This window comes from Trichechus manatus, unplaced genomic scaffold (genome assembly GCF_000243295.1).
Source record: "Trichechus manatus latirostris isolate Lorelei unplaced genomic scaffold, TriManLat1.0 scaffold00058, whole genome shotgun sequence".
In the NCBI taxonomy this organism is placed as follows: Eukaryota; Metazoa; Chordata; class Mammalia; order Sirenia; family Trichechidae; genus Trichechus; species Trichechus manatus.
This window is the reverse complement of record NW_004443994.1, coordinates 2,819,528-2,837,024: the sequence shown is the minus strand read 5'-3', so window position 1 is coordinate 2,837,024 and position 17,497 is coordinate 2,819,528. Positions and strand designations below refer to the sequence as shown.

The 17,497-nt window shown below is 40.2% G+C and overlaps 1 protein-coding gene across 5 annotated transcripts in view; it reads left to right on the top strand.

Moving 5' to 3' along the window:
• Nucleotides 1–17,497, top strand: part of KYAT3 (kynurenine aminotransferase 3) — a 77,118-nt gene that overhangs the window by 26,135 nt on the left and 33,486 nt on the right. For all 5 annotated transcript variants that reach the window (XM_023733367.1, XM_023733363.1, XM_023733364.1 and 2 more), the window contains 5 exons: nt 2,816–2,965; nt 7,806–7,892; nt 10,458–10,583; nt 10,681–10,801; nt 16,383–16,459. In XM_023733367.1, coding sequence (XP_023589135.1) covers nt 7,818–7,892; nt 10,458–10,583; nt 10,681–10,801; nt 16,383–16,459 — 399 coding nt within the window. In that variant the 5' untranslated portion in view covers nt 2,816–2,965; nt 7,806–7,817. The remainder of the gene's footprint in view (nt 1–2,815; nt 2,966–7,805; nt 7,893–10,457; nt 10,584–10,680; nt 10,802–16,382; nt 16,460–17,497) is intronic.

The following is a 17,497-nucleotide window of genomic DNA, read 5'->3' as shown; positions in this document are numbered from 1 at the left end:
TTCGGACCACTAGGAGGATTTCCTTTCACCACTATCCTTCAGGGAAGTCCCAGAAAGGGGCTGTACTGCCACTGTCCACTTTCGAGTGGTGCCTGCATATCACACAGAACCATCTGTAAAGGAAGCACAAGTTTTCTCTTTCTCAGTCAGCTGATCATAAGAAACTCTTCATAAGGCCACAGGTGCAGACTGGGAGAGGGAAGGCAATGTGAAAGGAGTGGGAATCATAGGCATTTGGGCCACTTCCTCGTATAACTTGCTTGTGCCTTCAGGTCCTGCTCTAGCCCGATCTTGTATGTACCACTTCCATTTAATGATGGAGTGCTGCTGTGCAAGCCCAACAATATGACTCTGAGTCAGACAATGCCCAGTTCATGATGGGCAGCTCAGGCTGCATGGTAATTTGGTGGCCCATGGTCAAGTGTTCAGTCTCTACTAAGGCCTAGTAACAAGCCAACAGCTGTTTCTGAAGAGGAGAGTAGTTCTCTGCAGAGGATGGCAGCGCTTTGCTATAAAATCTTAAGGGTCTGCACTGTGATCTACCAATAGGAGCTTGCCAAAGACTCCAAACAGCATCTCTATCTGCCACTACCACTTCATTGAACCAGCCAGATCATATGGCCCAAGTGGCAGAGCAACTTGCATTGCAGCCTCAACCTGTTGCAGAGCCTTCTCCTCTTGTTCTGGGCCCCACTCAAAACAAGCAGCTTTTCAAGTCACTTGATAAATAGGCTGGAGTAGCATGCCCAAATGAAGGCTATATTGCCTCCAAAATCCAAAGAGGCCCACTAGGGATTGTGCCTCCTTTTTAGTTGTACAAAAGGCCAGATGCAACAACTTTTCCTTCACTTTAGAAGGAATATCTCAACTTACCCCACACCACTGGACCCCTAGAAGTTTCACTAAGGTGCAAGGCACCTGAATTTCTGTCAGGTTAATTTCTGTAGGGTCGCTATGAGTCAGAATCAACTCGACAGCAAAGGGTTTGGTTTTGGTTTTGGTTTTTTTAGCATGCAAATGGAGCCCTGGTTGCATAGTGGTTAAGAACTTGACTGCTAACCAAAAGGTCGGCAGTTCGAATCTACCAGCCACTCCTTGGTAACCCTATGGGGCAGTTCTCCTCTGTCCTATAGGGTCACTATGAGTTGGAATAAATGGCAATGAGTTTAGCACACAAATGTCTTACCAACAAGTCTAGAGTCATTGATACTTCTTCCTTACTAGGTCCAGTCAGATGATTAATGTCATCAATGTAATGGACCAGTGTGATGTCTTATGGAAGGGAAAAGCAATCAAGGTCCTGTGAACTAAATTATGACATAGGGCTGGAGAGTTGATATACTTCTGAGGTAGGATAGTAAATGTGTGTCGATGCCCTTGTCAACTGAAGTCAGACTGCTTCTGATGATCTTTAGAAATAGGCATGGAGAAAAAGGCATTGGCCAGATCAGTAGCTGCATACCAGATACCAGGAGATGTATTAATTTGCTCAAGCAATGAAACCATGTCTGGAATAGCAGCTTCAACTGGGGTCACCACATGGTTAAGTTTACAATAATGCACTGTCATTCTCCAAGATCCATCTGTTTTCTGCACAGGCCAGATAGACAAGTTGAATGAGGATGTGGTGGGAATCACCACCCCTGCATCCTTCAAGTTCTTGATGGTGGCCCTGATTTCTGCAATCCCTCTAGGAATGCTATTGCTTTTGGTTTACTTTTTTCCTAGGCAGAGGCATTTCTAATGGCTTCTACTTGGCCTTTCCTACCATAATAGCCCTTTCTCCACATGTCTGGGAACCAATGTGGGGGTTCTGCCAGTTGCTGACTATATCTATTCCAATTATGCAATCTGGAACTGGGGAAATCACCATAGGATGGGTTTGGGGACCCACTAAACCCACGGTGAGAAGGACCTGAGCTAAGACTCCATTAATAACCTGACTTCCATACTCCCTACTCTGACTGGTGGGCCACAGTGATGTTTTAGGTCTCCTGAAATTGGTGTCAGTTCAGAGCTAGCGTCCAGTAATCCCTGAAAAATCTGATTATTTTCTTTTTCCTAATGAACAGTTACTTTTGTAAAAGGCCATAGATACCATTGAGGAAGGCTGGGAGAAAGATAAACACTATAAATTTTTGGTAGTGTAATGGGATCCTTCCTCAACAGTACCCAACCTCTCCTTCATTCAAGGGTCTGTGGGTCTGTAAACTAGCTCAGTTCTGGGAACTGATGGAGGGGCCGTAACTCTCTATTTTGGCGATTCAAGTTAGACTGCCATTCATTTGACCTAGAATTCTTCCGCTTGTACAAACTAAATATTTAGTAGGTTTTCCGTCTGTTTCACCCCTAAGGACATCATGACTAAGAAGCCAATGCCATAAGTCCACGCGAATCAGACTTTTCTGATTAATGCTTTGACTCTGATGTCATTACAGTAACCACACCCATCATGTCTTTGGCAATTAAGTGCCGCCGCTTGGCCCCTGCCACCCCAGGATCCAATCACTCCCATTGTAGTTAGGTGTCTTAATTCAGTTAGGGCAGTTCCCATTGTAATATCTGACCTACATAGAAGAGCAATAACAGCAGTCTTCAAAGATATAGGGACTCCCTTCATGACCATTTATGACCTTTATGACCTTTGTCTGAGGTAGGAAATTTTTTTTAAAAAATACAATTTTTTCTTTGGGTAATTATAAATATCAGAAATAAATTTTTAAAATTCTCACATTTTAGAGCCATATTAACTCAAAGAAGTAGATCACATAATCACACCCAAAGTTTACTGTTCTTCTTATTTTTCATCCAACAGGGTCATCCCTCACTTGTGACAGCTCTGTCATGCCTATATGAAAAGTTTTATCCAAATAAAATCAATCCAAATAAAGAAATCCTTGTGACAGTAGGAGCATATGGATCTCTTTTTAGTGCCATTCAAGGATTAATTGATGAGGGAGATGAAGTAAGTATATTAACATTATCATAATACCTGTATTAAATTATTATAATTTGTCCTGCCTCTGAGGCTCTTACAACTTGTTTTTCTCTCTTTTTTATTGTTAAATTTTTAATTAGTACTGAAATATAACACATATATAATTTTAGTGTACAGCTTGATAAATTTCACATATATACGTATTTCCATATAGGTATATCCATGTGCCCACAGCCCTGATGAAGATATAGTGCATTTCCACCACCCCAGAAGGCTCCCATGTACCCCTTTTTAGTCTGTATTCCCCCTGAGTAACCAGTCCTGTGACTTCTATCACCATAGGCTAGTTTCCTTCCAAGACAGAAGTACAGCCAGAATGTTCTTGGAAACAAGGATGGCGAGACTTTGTATCATGTACTTTGGATGGGTTATCAAGAGGGATAAGTCCCTGGAGAAAGACATCATGCTTGGTAAAGTAGAGGGTCAGCGAAAAAGAGGAAGACCCTCAGTAAGATGGACTGACACAGTGGCTGCAACAATGGGCTCAAACATGGCAATGATAGTGAGGATATCACAGGACTGGGCAATGTCCTATGAGTTGGAACTAACTCGATGGCATCTAACAACAACAGGCTAGTTTTGACTGGTCTTTAACTGATATAAGTAGAATCATACAGTATGTACTTTTGGGTCTGACTTCATTCATTTATCATTATGTCTGTGAGACTCATCCATTTTGTTGCATGCAATTCGTTATTTTTACAGCCTATTTAGATAGGCTAATAGGGTAGGTGGAAACCTTGGTGGCGTAGTGGTTAAGAGCTACAGCTGCTAACCAAAAGGTCGGCAGTTCGAGTCCACCAGGCACTCCTTGGAAATTATGGGGCAGTTCTACTCTGTCCTCTAGGGTCAGAATCAACTCAGTGGCAACGGGTTTGGTTTTTTTTTTTTTTTAATAGTGTAGGTAGAAGGGGCTAGCAATGGTGGAGGTATTGTGTTAAGTAGTGTGAGGATACATGAGAAGGTTAAGTGACTTCTGTCATTTGATACTGTATTGAAAGGACAACTTTGGCACCTAGTTCAGTTATCTCTACCCCTACTTCCCCACTATCATGCCAAAACCTTGCTTTAATATTTTTTTACCTTGTTCATTTATTCAAAAATTATTGAGGATTTTTTGTGTGCTAGGCATCGTGAGAAGGAAGATTTTACAAAAACAGTTTCTACACTGAAGGAGTTCTCTATCTACTAGAGAAGATACAGTTGTCCATGGATTAAGAGGAATGTTGTGTGACAGTAGTGGAGAATGTATTAGTTATGATGGTGGTAAGAGGAAGAAGTGATCAACTCTGCTAATGTAGGTCTGGAAAGCTACAGAGAGGAGTTGCTTGAGCTGGCTCTAAAGATTGAATATTTGCCTTAATCTATACTGCTAATTCTTTTCTTCAAACTCTCATAGCACTTTATCTGTACCTCTTTTATAAAACATACCACTATCACTTTGTGTTATATCTAATTTGTTCTACTATGCCAGCCAGTAAGCTGCTTAAGGAAACAAGGAAGTACAGTCACACTTTCATAATACAGAATCTCTACAAAATAATTCTACAAAATAGTTTAACGTTTTATCTCATACTTTGATCCTGTTAATCCTTTCTTATTTCCTCCTTCTCTTCTCCCTGGTAAAGTGTCCTAAGGTTCAGTCCTTGGCCTTCTTTTCTCTGTCCTTTTTTCCTAGGTGATCTCATACAGCCCCACGGCTTCAGATACCACCTATGTGCTGACGATGACCAAATTTCTATCTCGAACTTTGAGCGCTTTACTGAACTCCAAATTTATATACCCTATTGCCTGCATGACATCGGTACATGTCAAACACACGTATCTAAAACAGAACAACTGATTTTACTTTAAAACCTGTTCTCTTGCCCCCCCACCCACCCAGTGGCATCACTCAGGTTGGTGTCACCCAGTATGGTAACTCATGGTGTCATCCCCTCCCTCATACCAGACCATACCAGACCATACAGAATCCTTAGTAATGTTTATTATCAATTTTAATCATAGAATAATATGTGATAAATATAGCTGTAAATTGCTTACATGTAATATTTCTTAGATTATATGAATACTAACAATAAAATTGTTTTATAAAATCTTTCTACATTGAATTATAACATTATTAGTTATAACATTATGAATAACTAAGTGGAAGCATTTTTTATTTTTCTTCTTCTTTAACTGCTACTTCACCCTCAGTAAAGTTATTAATACAGGTTCACAAATACTAATTACCACAATATTGTAGCTAAAACACCAGAAAATTTGACAAAATCAGCAACTATAAAAACACTGGCCGCAGCAAACACAACCGCGGAGTGCTTATAGCACTTGCAGATGAAACTCCGTGATTTGAAGTGTCACTGTAATTAGGTAATAATGACAGCTCTAACTGGAGTGCATTAGAAGGTTCAAAAAAGTAAATTAGCATAGAGTTTTAGCCTTGTAGGTATACTGATATATGTAAGCTGGGCTTACAAGAAATGTTTTTGTTATTCTAACTAACTACAGGGATGTTTTTATAAAAACATAATAAATTTCTGCTGAAACACTGCACAAAAAATTTATACACTGTGATTTTGGTGTCACCTCCTCTGACAGTGTTACCTAGTTCGGTCCGCAGCCCCGGCAACCCACCTAGTGACGCCACTGCTCTCACCCCACCACCTTCACTCTCTGGTGACAGTGATGTATATACCTAGGTGGGGCATTAAGGAAACAAATCATCTGTAGAGAATTTAAAAAGTGCACAGGAGCCCTCAGATCCCATACCTGTGACTAATACTGCCATGTGAAAAGGGGATGGGGCCACGAGGCTGACTGAACCAGGCTGGCTGCAAGGAGAAGAACCAGAGAGCACCCACAGGACAGCAAAACCAGACAAACTGCTCTGTGTTGGTCAGGCGGGGCTACAAAGGTAAAATCCTCATAAGACCTGGGGCTGCAAAAAAAAAAAAAATTCCCATGTATGGGATAGTCTTCAGCTGCGGCCTAGCAACATTCCAGAGGGCGCCAATGACCTCTGCCGCCATCTATTGAGACTGATGAAAGTCTCAAAAACTAGGAAGTGACAGGCTGTTTAAGAGATTTGTAAAGACAGTGACTACATATTGTAAAACTTCAAGCCAAAAGGATAACTTTTCTGTTTTGTGACTAGAACATGATTATGCTTTTAGATTGGATAAAACCCCAGATATATAGGTGGTATATGAAAGAGGAGCACCCTTGCTAAAAGGGAGCCCTAGTGGAGTGGTGGTCAAGTGCTACAACTGCTAACGAAAAGGCTGGCAGTTTGAATCCACCAGCTGCTCCTTGGAAACCCTACAGGGCAGTTTTGTTCTGTCCTATAGGGTCACTATGAGTTGGAATTGATTCGATTTAATGGGTTTGGTTTTGATTTGGTTGCTAAAAGAAAAGAAAAATGACGTGGTATTTTGTTTGTTTTGCTAAACAGTATCATTTGGTATAAACTTGCCTGTGATCCCCAGGATAAAGATGTTATAGATACTACTAATTGGGCGGGAGGGGAGAAATTCCAGTTAATTAAGATGGAGGAGATGTTAATGTCCTATTGAATAATACAAATCCTAGTGGTCATACAATGTATTTATATGCCTTACTTCAGTATTAAAGATTTCCCATGTTTGGGATTTAGTTCAGCCATGGCCCAGCAACATTCCAAAGGGCTCCAATGTCCTCTGCTGCCATCTATTGAGACTGGTAAAAAGAGAGTCTCATCATGGGGGTGGACTATGGGTGAAAGTTAATAAAACTCTTTCTCCTGCTATAAGAAATCTGCCACCTGGAAATCCTTGATAAGGTAGTATATGTCAACAACATTATTAAACAATATTGCTTCCAGTAAAATTACTCCTGAATTGTCAATTATATCTGGACTGGGGGGAACTATAAGTACCTGATGGGGACACTATGCTTCGCTTCCCAGTGGCTACTATCACCGGCATCTGTGGTGACCCTGATGGCTGTGTCTGTAAGATTGTTATAAGAGCTACTGGCTACTGTGAGGCATAGGGCTTCTAGCCAAGGTGGCTCCTGCACACACCATACCAATCTCGTCTTCTTGCATCTGAGATGTATCATCCGGGGACAAGATAGCTCTTGGTTTCGGTATGTGAGTTGTCATCTATATGTTGTTGTTAGTTGCTGTTGAGTCAATTCTGACTCATAGCAACCTTATGCATAACGGAATGAAACGTTGCCTGGTCCTGCGCCACCCTCATGATCATTGGTATGTTTGAGCCCATTGTTGTGGCTACTGTGTCAATCCGTCTCATTGAGGGATTCTCTCCTTTTTGCTGACCCTCTACTTTACCAAACAGGATATCCTTTTCTAGCAATTGGTCTTCCTTGATGACATATCCAAAGTAAGTGAGCTAAAATCTTGCCATCTTTACTTCTAAGGAGGATTCTGATTGAATTTCTTCTGAGACTGATTTGTTTGTTCTTCTGGCAGTCTACACAGAGATGGATTACCCAATAAGCAAGGTACACACGGGCTTACTTGTGCTTACCTACTAATCTGTAGTGGACAATTTCACCTGTTTTTCATCACATCATCCCCTAATCTTCTTAAGAGACCAAGGACTCCAACTTAAGACTCCTTGGACAAGGTTAGCTCCAAGATCTTGTTAACTAAAATTTTAGCTCCATGAAGGCAAGGCCTGCCTTTGGTACTACTGCATCTCAACACCTAGACTAGTGCCTTGCATATAGTAGGTACAGAATATTTGTTAAATGAATGAATAAATTGATATACATATAATGTCCTTATTTGTTTTGACTTCAGGTGATAATAATAATGCCTTTCTTTGATTGCTATGAGCCCATGGTGAGAATGGTTGGAGCAACACCTGTTTTTATTCCCCTAAGATCTGTAAGTTTGCCAATACGGTTCATCTGCTTTAAGAAGTATTGAAAATGCTAATTTGTCTCAGTTACTATAGAAATTTGATTGCATTTTGGAATTTACTATATATCTCTACTATAGAAGTAAACAACTTGTACAGGGTAGAATTTATTACTTTGTTATTTGTTTGCAAGTGACTCTGTTGTGTCAGTACCCGCATACCAATAGTATAGTTTTGTGGCTATGTATCTTTCTCCACCAAATTGTGAGCAACACCAGGTCAGAAATTACTCACCTTTATTGCACTAATCCTTAATAACTAACAGAGTGCCCAGTAAATACTTGTTGAATTCTGAATAAAGTGATTTTTCTTTTATTCTATTAGTAACTTCAGGAACATAATAAAATACAATACTATTGTCTTGTTAAAAATCTTATCAAAATAACTTACACACTGAAGTGAATCACACAATCTTCTATTAGCCTTACGGTATTCAACAAGTTAACTATAGCTATATCTGGCAACACTATAAGCTATAGTTATGTTATTGTTGTTAGCTACCTTCAAGTCAGCCCCCAATTCATGGTAACCCTATGCACAATGGGAATGGACCATTGTGATACATAGGGTTTTCACTGGCTGATTTTTTTGTAAGTAGATTGCCATTGCTGATGTCAGATGGATCTTGGCTGAAAGCAGAGAATACCAGGAAGCTGTTTACCTGTTTTATTTACTTTGCAAAGGCATTCAACTGTGTGGATCATAATAAATTATGGATAACATTGTGAAGAATGGAAATTCCACTACATTTAATTGTGCTCATTCAGAACCTGTACATAGACTAAGAGGCAGTCATTCACACAGAACAAGGGGATACTACATGGGTTACTTATTCAGTCTGTACACTGAGCAAATAATCCAAGAAGCTAGACAATATGAAAAAGCTATCAGTATTAGGATTGGAGGAAGACTTATTAACAACTTGCGATATGCAGATGACACAGCCTTCCTTGCTGAAAGTGAAGAGGACTTGAAGCACTTAGTCATGAAAATCAAAGACTACAACCTTCAGTGTGAATTACACATCAACATAAAGAGAACAAAAATCTACACAACTGGACCAATAAACAACATCATGATAAACAGAGAAAGTATTGAAGCTGTGAAGGATTTCATTTTACTTGGATCCATAATTAACTCCCATGAAAGCAGCAGACAAGAAATCAAGTGATGTATTACACTGGGTAAATCTGTTGCAAAAGACCTCTTTAAAGTGTTAAAAAGCAAGGATGTCACTTTGAGGACTAAGCTGCACCTGTCCCAGTTGCCTCATAAGCATGCAAAAGCTGGACAATCAATAAGGAAGACAAAAGAAGAATTGATGCATTTGAATTATGGTGTTGGCAAAGAATATTGAATAGACCACACACTCCCAGAAGAACAAACAAATCTGTCTTAGAAGAAGTATAGCCAGAATGTTTTTTAGAAGCGAGGATGGCAAGACTTTGTCTTGCTTACTTTGACATGTTGTCAGGAGGGATGATTCCCTGGAGAAGGACATCATGCTTGGTAAAGTAGAGGGTCATCAAAAGAGAGGAAGACCCTGAACCAGATGGAATGATACAGTGGCTGCAACAATGGGCTCAAACATAGCAACGATTGTGATTATGGCACAGGACTGGGCAGCATTTCGGTCTATTAGACATAGGGTGACTATAGGTTGGAACTGACTCGACGGTACCTAACAACATATTGCCAGACCTGTCTTCTAGTCTGTCTTAGCCTGGAAGCACCACTGAAACCTGTTCAGCATCATAGTAATACCCAAGATAGGAGATGGCTGTGCTTGAGGTGCATTGGCTGGCAATTGAACCCAACTCTCCAGCGTAGAGGAGCACTGGTGGTGCAACAGTTAAGCGCTTGAATGCTAACCTTAAGGTTGTTGGTTCAAAACCCACACATCAGCTCCTAGGAAGAAAAGACCTGGCAATCTGCTTCCATAAAGATTACAGTGGAACCCTATGGGGCAGTTCTACTCTATCCTACAGGGTCGCTATGAATTGGAATCAACTTGACAACAATGGGACTCCAGTATGGAAGGTGAGAATTCTACCACTGAATCACCACTGCCCTCAACTATAGTTACAGTTCACTCCTTTGAAGGAATATAGTCACTTTAACGGCTGTTAATATTAACAGGGTTTAATTTTCTATTGACCAAATGTGAGTGGAAGACTCAGGTCTTCGGCAGGCACTTAAGGCAGAACTAACCAGTTGCTGTTGGGTCAGTTTGGACTCGTGGCAACCTGATGAGTAGAATTGTGCTCCATAGGGTTTTCAATAGCTGATTTTTCAGAAATAGATTGTCAGGACTTTTTTCCGAAGTGCCTCTAGGTGGACTTGAACCACCAATGTTTCGGTTTGCAGCCAAGTGCATTCTGGAGCCTATTTGTTGCTCGTTATTTTATGTTAGTCATTTATTCAGTTACCTTTGCTATGTCTTTGTCTAATTTTTTTTCTTATCAGATTATTTTTAAGATAATAAACATTCATTAACTGAATTCAACCACATCTTCATTCTTCATGCTTAGAAACCTGTTGATGGAAAAAAGTGGTCTAGTTCTGACTGGACATTAGATCCTCAAGAACTGGCAAGTAAATTTAGTTCCAAAACCAAAGCTATTATAGTCAATACTCCACATAACCCCATGGGCAAGGTAAGTCTTTTATCTCTTTATGCAGACTTCTGATTTATTGTTTTTTCATATGTTGAATAATAACTGACTCTTATTTTTTCCCTTTAACAATGTGCAGGTGTATACTAAAGAGGAACTCCAAGTAATTGCTGACCTTTGCATCAAATATGATACACTCTGTATCAGTGATGAGGTTTATGAATGGCTTGTATATACGGGAAATAAACATTTTAAAATAGGTACTGATAATTACATAGTTGCAAATCTAAATGTGTCTGTGCACATGTGAAACTGCTGGGAAAGTATCTCAGACCAGCTTTAAAATAGTCTCTGTAATGGTCTCTGTTATGGGCACTTAAAAATGAATGACTGGTGCTCGAGTGAATTAATGAACAAGTTGAAGGATAAACAGTAAAAACTTAGAGGAAGAGTTTTTGGATCACACTATTAAGTACTGAAACCAGAGAAGTAGTACTTTTGCCTGTATCCTTGGGTTCTTAGCAAGAATCCAGGTATTACTTGGTACGTAAGATGCAGGGAGTTTACTAGTTCCTGGACTTTGTTTAAAATCCTACATTTGCATAGAATAAAAGCCTAAGTTCTTACAAGGGCCTAAAAACTCCCATGTGTCCTGGCCCCCACTTCATCTCCTCATCCTCTCCCTTTGCTTACTGTGCACTAGTACACTGGCTTCCTTGCACTTCTTCAACCACACCAGGCATCTTCCTGCCTAAGGATCTATTTCCAGGTATTTTTCCTACTAATAGGCCTTCCTGATTTTAGAAATATACTATTAATCTAAAGGAAGTGATACTCTGCATTATACGTAATTTAGACTTTCTCCGATCAGATAAAAAATGGGACATGTATTGTGGTGTTCTTTGGAGTCCTTTGGAACCAGAAATGTCTCAAAAATTGAAAGGATGTAATTACTTTTATCAAATGTTAAAATATTTCTTATTCAAGTGGGCCCTGGAAGTATTTTCTTCATCTTTTTGATTTTTGTTGTGTTCTATGTAGTTACAACTTTTCTGATTTATAAAGTTTTCACACCATTACAAATATTGCAAGTATTTCTGGACAGACTGAAATTGCTTATGCATCTGTTTTAGAAATTTCTATAGCTACCTTACATTTTCTCGGGCACTTTACTTGCTTATGAGCAGACTACTTTGAGAAAGCAATATCTTACAAAAGAAACCAAACCCGTTGCCATCGGGTTGATTCCAACTCGTAACAACCCTATAGGACAGAGTAGAACTGCCGCGCAGGGTTTCTAAGATTGTAGATCTTTACGGAAGCAGACTGCCACGTCTTTCTCCCGTGGAGCGGCTGGTGGGTTCAAACCAGCAACCTTTTGGTTACCAGTCAAACACTTTAACCACTGTGCCACCATGGCTCCTAGAAGTAGCTTAGACACCCAGAAATGGATGCTTCTTATCGCTTGTGTGGACCAGTACTCTTAGAGCAATATAACAGAATCCATTGTACCTCTAAAAAACAAGTGAAAATTTTGCAGGAGTGCATGTGAAGAACTCCGCAACTAAATTACTTGAAGAATCCAAAAAACAGTGTCATAGGTAGCAGCCTCAGAAGATTGACAGGAAAAATTTACCAGTGTCCAGCAAAATTCACAGACTCTTGCATTTATACTTCTATGCTTTTGTATCTTTATTCTCTTTGCCCAAAATACTTTTCATCTCCTTCTCTGCCTGGCTAAGGCCTTCCACATCTCAGCTCCAGCATTACTGGATGCAGAAAGCTACCCCTAACACTGTCTTCTATCCTTCCATAACATTCCATGCCTACTGCTATTATAGCACGTATTACACTGTATTACAATTGTTTTACTTGTCTTAAACTAGACACTAAGATGCTTGGAGATCAGAACTGTGCCTTACTCGTCTGTTTCCTCTGGACCTAGCATAGTCCCTGGTACCTGGTAGTTGCTAATAAATGTTTGATGGGTGAATGAGTGAATGAATGAATGACTTTATTAAAGATATTAATGCACTGAAAACTTTTATATATCTGAATCAATAGGATGCATTTGACTGTAACAGGAACTTTTAATTCAAACAGGCTTAAACGATAATGAGATCTATCATCTCAACTTTACATGAGGGCCTCAGGGTTGAGCCTCTCTCTTGAGAGTAAAGAGACTTTTCCCAAAAGTTCCCCAGAAATCATCCCCTAACATCTGTTGGTCAGAGTGGAGTAATAGCCCCACTCCTAGAGCAATCACTGGCACAAGAGATGGGGATTACCCATGTACCATTTGATCATCCCTGGAGCTGGGGATTGGGTCAGCTTCCCTGAGCATATGGCTGTTAAGAGATGAGTGAATGTTTGTCTAGGATCTCTAGGTAATGCACTGACCTGCCAGCTCCTCATGGTCTGGAGACCAAGAACTAAAAGATAATTTATCTCCCTTTAGCACGTTCAATGAAAAATGAAGAGGAACAGAAAATGAAAGTTTAAAAACCTCATCAGATAAAGGAGAGAATGGGAAACCCAACATCCTGGCAGTGGTTTCTAAAACATATCACACACCCTGCTGGGGAATATTAGGGACTCCCTGGCATGGGAATAGAGTGAATTCTTTAATTAGTCCATCTGGCTCTGAAGAGAGCATGGGGGAAGGGTGTTAGAATTCCTTTACTGTTACAGAACAGCTTTAGCAGCCCACATTCTGTTGGTTCTGGTTGGGGCCTGGGCACCAGTGGCCTGATGATCATTTTAGGGATGGGCATGTTTTGCATCAAACTTCATCCCATTCCATTTCCATGGTAAACAAAACTGCCCCCCCTTTGTCAGGCAGGAAGTTATTGGAAATGCCAGAGTGAGGGGCTAGTTTGTTTGCCCTAATCTTAATTCCCTATCTTCCTGCCTTTCCTATGCTGTTACTCTCTGTTTTCTGATGAGCTACCTTCAATCTAAATCTCTCTCTCATATAGGACCTTGCTAAAGGCTGCATAAAAGGTAGCTAATATAAGGCAACATTCTTAGTTTTCCCTCTATTTGCCCTAATAATGTAGTCTCAGAAACAGTGCATCACCAGGTACACTAAGCAACATTTTTATTTTATTTTATTGTAGTTTAAGTGAAAGTTTACAATTCAAGTTAGTCTCTCATACAAAAATTTATACATATATTGTTATATAACCCTAATTGCTCTCTCTATACTGTGACAGCACATTCCTTCTTTCTACCCCTGATATCCCGTGTCAATTCAACCAGCTCCGGGCCCTCTCTGCCTTCTCATCTCAGCTCCAGGCAGGAGCTGCCCATTTAGTCTCATGTATCCACTTGAGCTAAGAAGCACACTCTTGACAAGTATCCTTTCATGTCCCATAGTCCAGTCTAATCTTTGACTGAAGAGTTGGCCTCAGGAATGGTTTTAGTGCTGGGTTGACAGAGAGTCTGGGGCCATGCTCTCTGGGGTTTCTCCAGTCTCAGTCAGACCATTAAGTCTGGTCTTTTCACTAGAATTTGAGTTCTGCACCCCACCTTTCTCCTGCTCCATCAGGGACTCTCTTGTGTTCCCTGTCAGGGCGGTCATTGGTGGTAGTTGGGCACCATCTAGTATTTCTGGTCTCAGGCTGTTGCAGTCTCTGGTTTATATGGCCCTTTTTGTCCCTTGGGCTAATGTTTTCCTTGTGACTTTGGTGGTCTTCATTCTCCTTTACTCCGCGTGGGTTGGGACCAATTGATGCATCTTAAATGGCCTCTCGCTAGCTTTTAAGACCCAGACACCACCCTCCAAAGTAGGATGCAGAACATTTTCTTAATAAACTTTATTATACACAAGGCAACATTTTAACCAACTATTTTCCAGCCTCATAATAAAGGTCTCTAATTTCTCAACCAGGAATAGTGGCAACTCCAGTACCCTCTGCCTTATCTACTCACTTATCCAGTTCCACATTTTAATGTCTGTTACTTACAGCACCCCCACCCTGGTGCCAAATTCTGGATCAGATTGTGTTTTAGTCACAAACAACAAAAAACACGTCTGGATAATATAAGCAGAAAATAATTTATGAAAAAAAATTTAAGTAGTTTACAGAATCTCTGGGATCTCTAGGTTCTCAAACAGTATGCATCAGAATCACCTGAAAAGCTTCTTAAAACACAGGTTGCTGAATGTAAAAAAGGGTGCAACCACTTTGGAAAACACTCTGGTAGTTCCTCAAAAAGTTAAACAAAATTACCATATGACCCAGCAATTCCAATCCTAGGTATATACCCAAGAGAAATGAAAATATGTCCACATAAAAACTTGTACATAATTTCCATGGCAGCATTATTCATAATAGCCAAAGGTGCAAACAACCCAAAGGTCCATGAACTGATGAATGGATAAATAAAAAGTAGTGTATCTATATGGTGGATATATTTTATATCCTTAAGAAGAAATGAAGCACTGATACATGGCACAATAAAGATGAACCTTGAAAACATTATGCTAAATGAAAGAAACCACTTACAAAAGACCACATATTATATGATTTCATTTATATGAAATATCAAGGAGCCCTGGTGGTGCAGTGGTTAAGCACTTTGCTGCTATCCAAAAGGTTGGCAGTTCAAACCCACCGGCTGCTCCAAGGGAGAAAGATGTAGCAGTCTGCTTCCATAAAGATTTACAGCCTTGGAAACCTTATAGGGCAGTTCTGTTCTGTCCTACAGGGTCGCTAAGAATCAGAATCAAGTCGACAGCAATGGGTTTAGTTTTTGGTTTTATATGAAATGTCCAGAATAGGTAAATCTATAGAAACAAAGTAGGTTAATGGTTGCCTAGGGCAAGGAGGGTGGGGTGCAGAGGAGATAGGAGGATCAGAGGTGACAGCTAAAGGATACAGGACTTCTTTTTAGGGTGATGAAAATGTTCTAAAATTGATTTTGGTGGTTGACGACTTCATGAATATACTAAAAACTATTGATCATACAGTTTAAATGGGTTAATTGTACGGTATGAGGTATCTCAATTAAACTGTTACCCAAAAAAATTCAGATTGCTGTACTCTACCCCCAGAGATTCTGATTCAGTAGGTCTAGGGTGGGATCAGAGCCCTGGTAGCACAGTGGTTAAGAGCTCAGCTGCTAACCAAAAGGTTGGCAGTTGGAATCCACCAGCTGCTCCTTGGAAACCCTGTGGGGCAGTTCTACTCTGTCCTATAGGGTCGCTATGAGTCGTAATCAACTCGATAGCAAGGGGTTTGGCTTGGTTTGGTTTGGCTTAGGGTAGGGTCCAAGAATTTTCCTTTCTAACAAGTTCCCAGGTGGTGCTGAAGTTGCTGTTCTGTGGACCACATTTTAAGAACCACTGCTTTAGGAAGCCTATAGAAATTTACTCAGAAAATGGGCAGAGTAAAGGTGGGCTAAACAATAGCCAGGACCACAACCAAAACCATGCCATAGAAGTATTTCACTGAAGATGAAATGCTGCTAACACTGAACACTGGATGCCATGCTGCGTCAGTGCTTCTAGTTGAACTAGCCCCAGACACTACCTACTGATACTACAGTCACTCCTCCCCCGAAAATAATTTTTCTACTTAAATTATTAATTTTAAATACTATTTTTTGCAATGTTGCAGTGTCTTAAAGCATTGTAACATTTTCAGCTGTGTTTTGGGCTAAAGTTACATTATTGTAAAAAGCTATTGAAATAACTATACTAATTACACGTTACTATATTTCTTTTCATTGAATTCATGTGTTTTTTCCCATGTTTTTAGATTATACTGAATGTACATTGATTGGAGAGCAATTATTTAACGGTTTTTGGTTTTTTTGTTTTGTTTTCTTGTTCAGCCACTTTTCCAGGTATGTGGGAAAGAACAATAACAATAGGAAGTGCTGGAAAGACTTTCAGTGTAACTGGCTGGAAGGTAAGATGAATAAGAATTTTGTTCCTTAAAAATAGCATGTATTTTATTTCTTTTACACTGTTTTATGCTTCAAATGCATAGCCATTCAGTTGACAGGTTTTTCTACTTAGTGATTGTCTTAGGCTGGGTTCTCTAGAGAAGCAAAAGCAGTAAAGTGTATAAATACATATGTAGAGAGAGATTATAGTAAGGAAACAGCTCACACGATTGTAGAGGCTAGAACGTCCCAAGTCCATGGATCAGGGTAGAGGCCTCTCCCAAGTCACACAGCCGCAGAAGCTGGGAAGCCCAAGATCAGCAGGTCAGATAGCAGGGCTCCCACTCACAGGCTGTGCAGATTGACGAATCCCAGGTTCAGCAGATAAGCTTACAGCTCAAGTCCCAAGAATGGGAGATGAGACAACAGGAAGCAGCTGCAGTATCCAGAGAGAGCAAAATGCCAGAATGTCTGCTTATATTCAGATGCGGGCCACACCCCAAGGAGACTCCCTTTCATCTGACTGGCTACTCACAATATATTCAATCATGGGAGTGATTACATTAAAACACTGAGAATCATGGCCCAGCCAAGCTGTCACACAATCTTAACCATCACAGTCCACCTCTTGTCAACTTGGCACATGTACACTGATCCTTCAACCATACATAATCACTGAATAAAGACAGTTAGAAAGTCATACTTGCACCTAACATGATACAAGTAACACGCGTACAATCGAAAATGCACTAGCACCATTTACAGCATATATTTTATAAGTGAAGGAAACAAAAATATTTGAGGCACACATACAAAGTAGAAATACTCATAACAATTACAGTCCCCCTTTCTGGAACTGGTCACGTGGCCATAACTGGTATTTAGAACTACCTTCTTCCACCACCCATTCTGTATTCCCTTTGCCCTCAGCAAGCACCTCAGCAGGTCGTGGTTCTTTGCCTGGTGGGGTGACCCAAACCTTCATTCCTGAAGGGTCTGGGTCATTAGTAGTCACGTCAGAATTAGGTTGCTGTAGTTTTCCATTGACTTTAATCACAGGG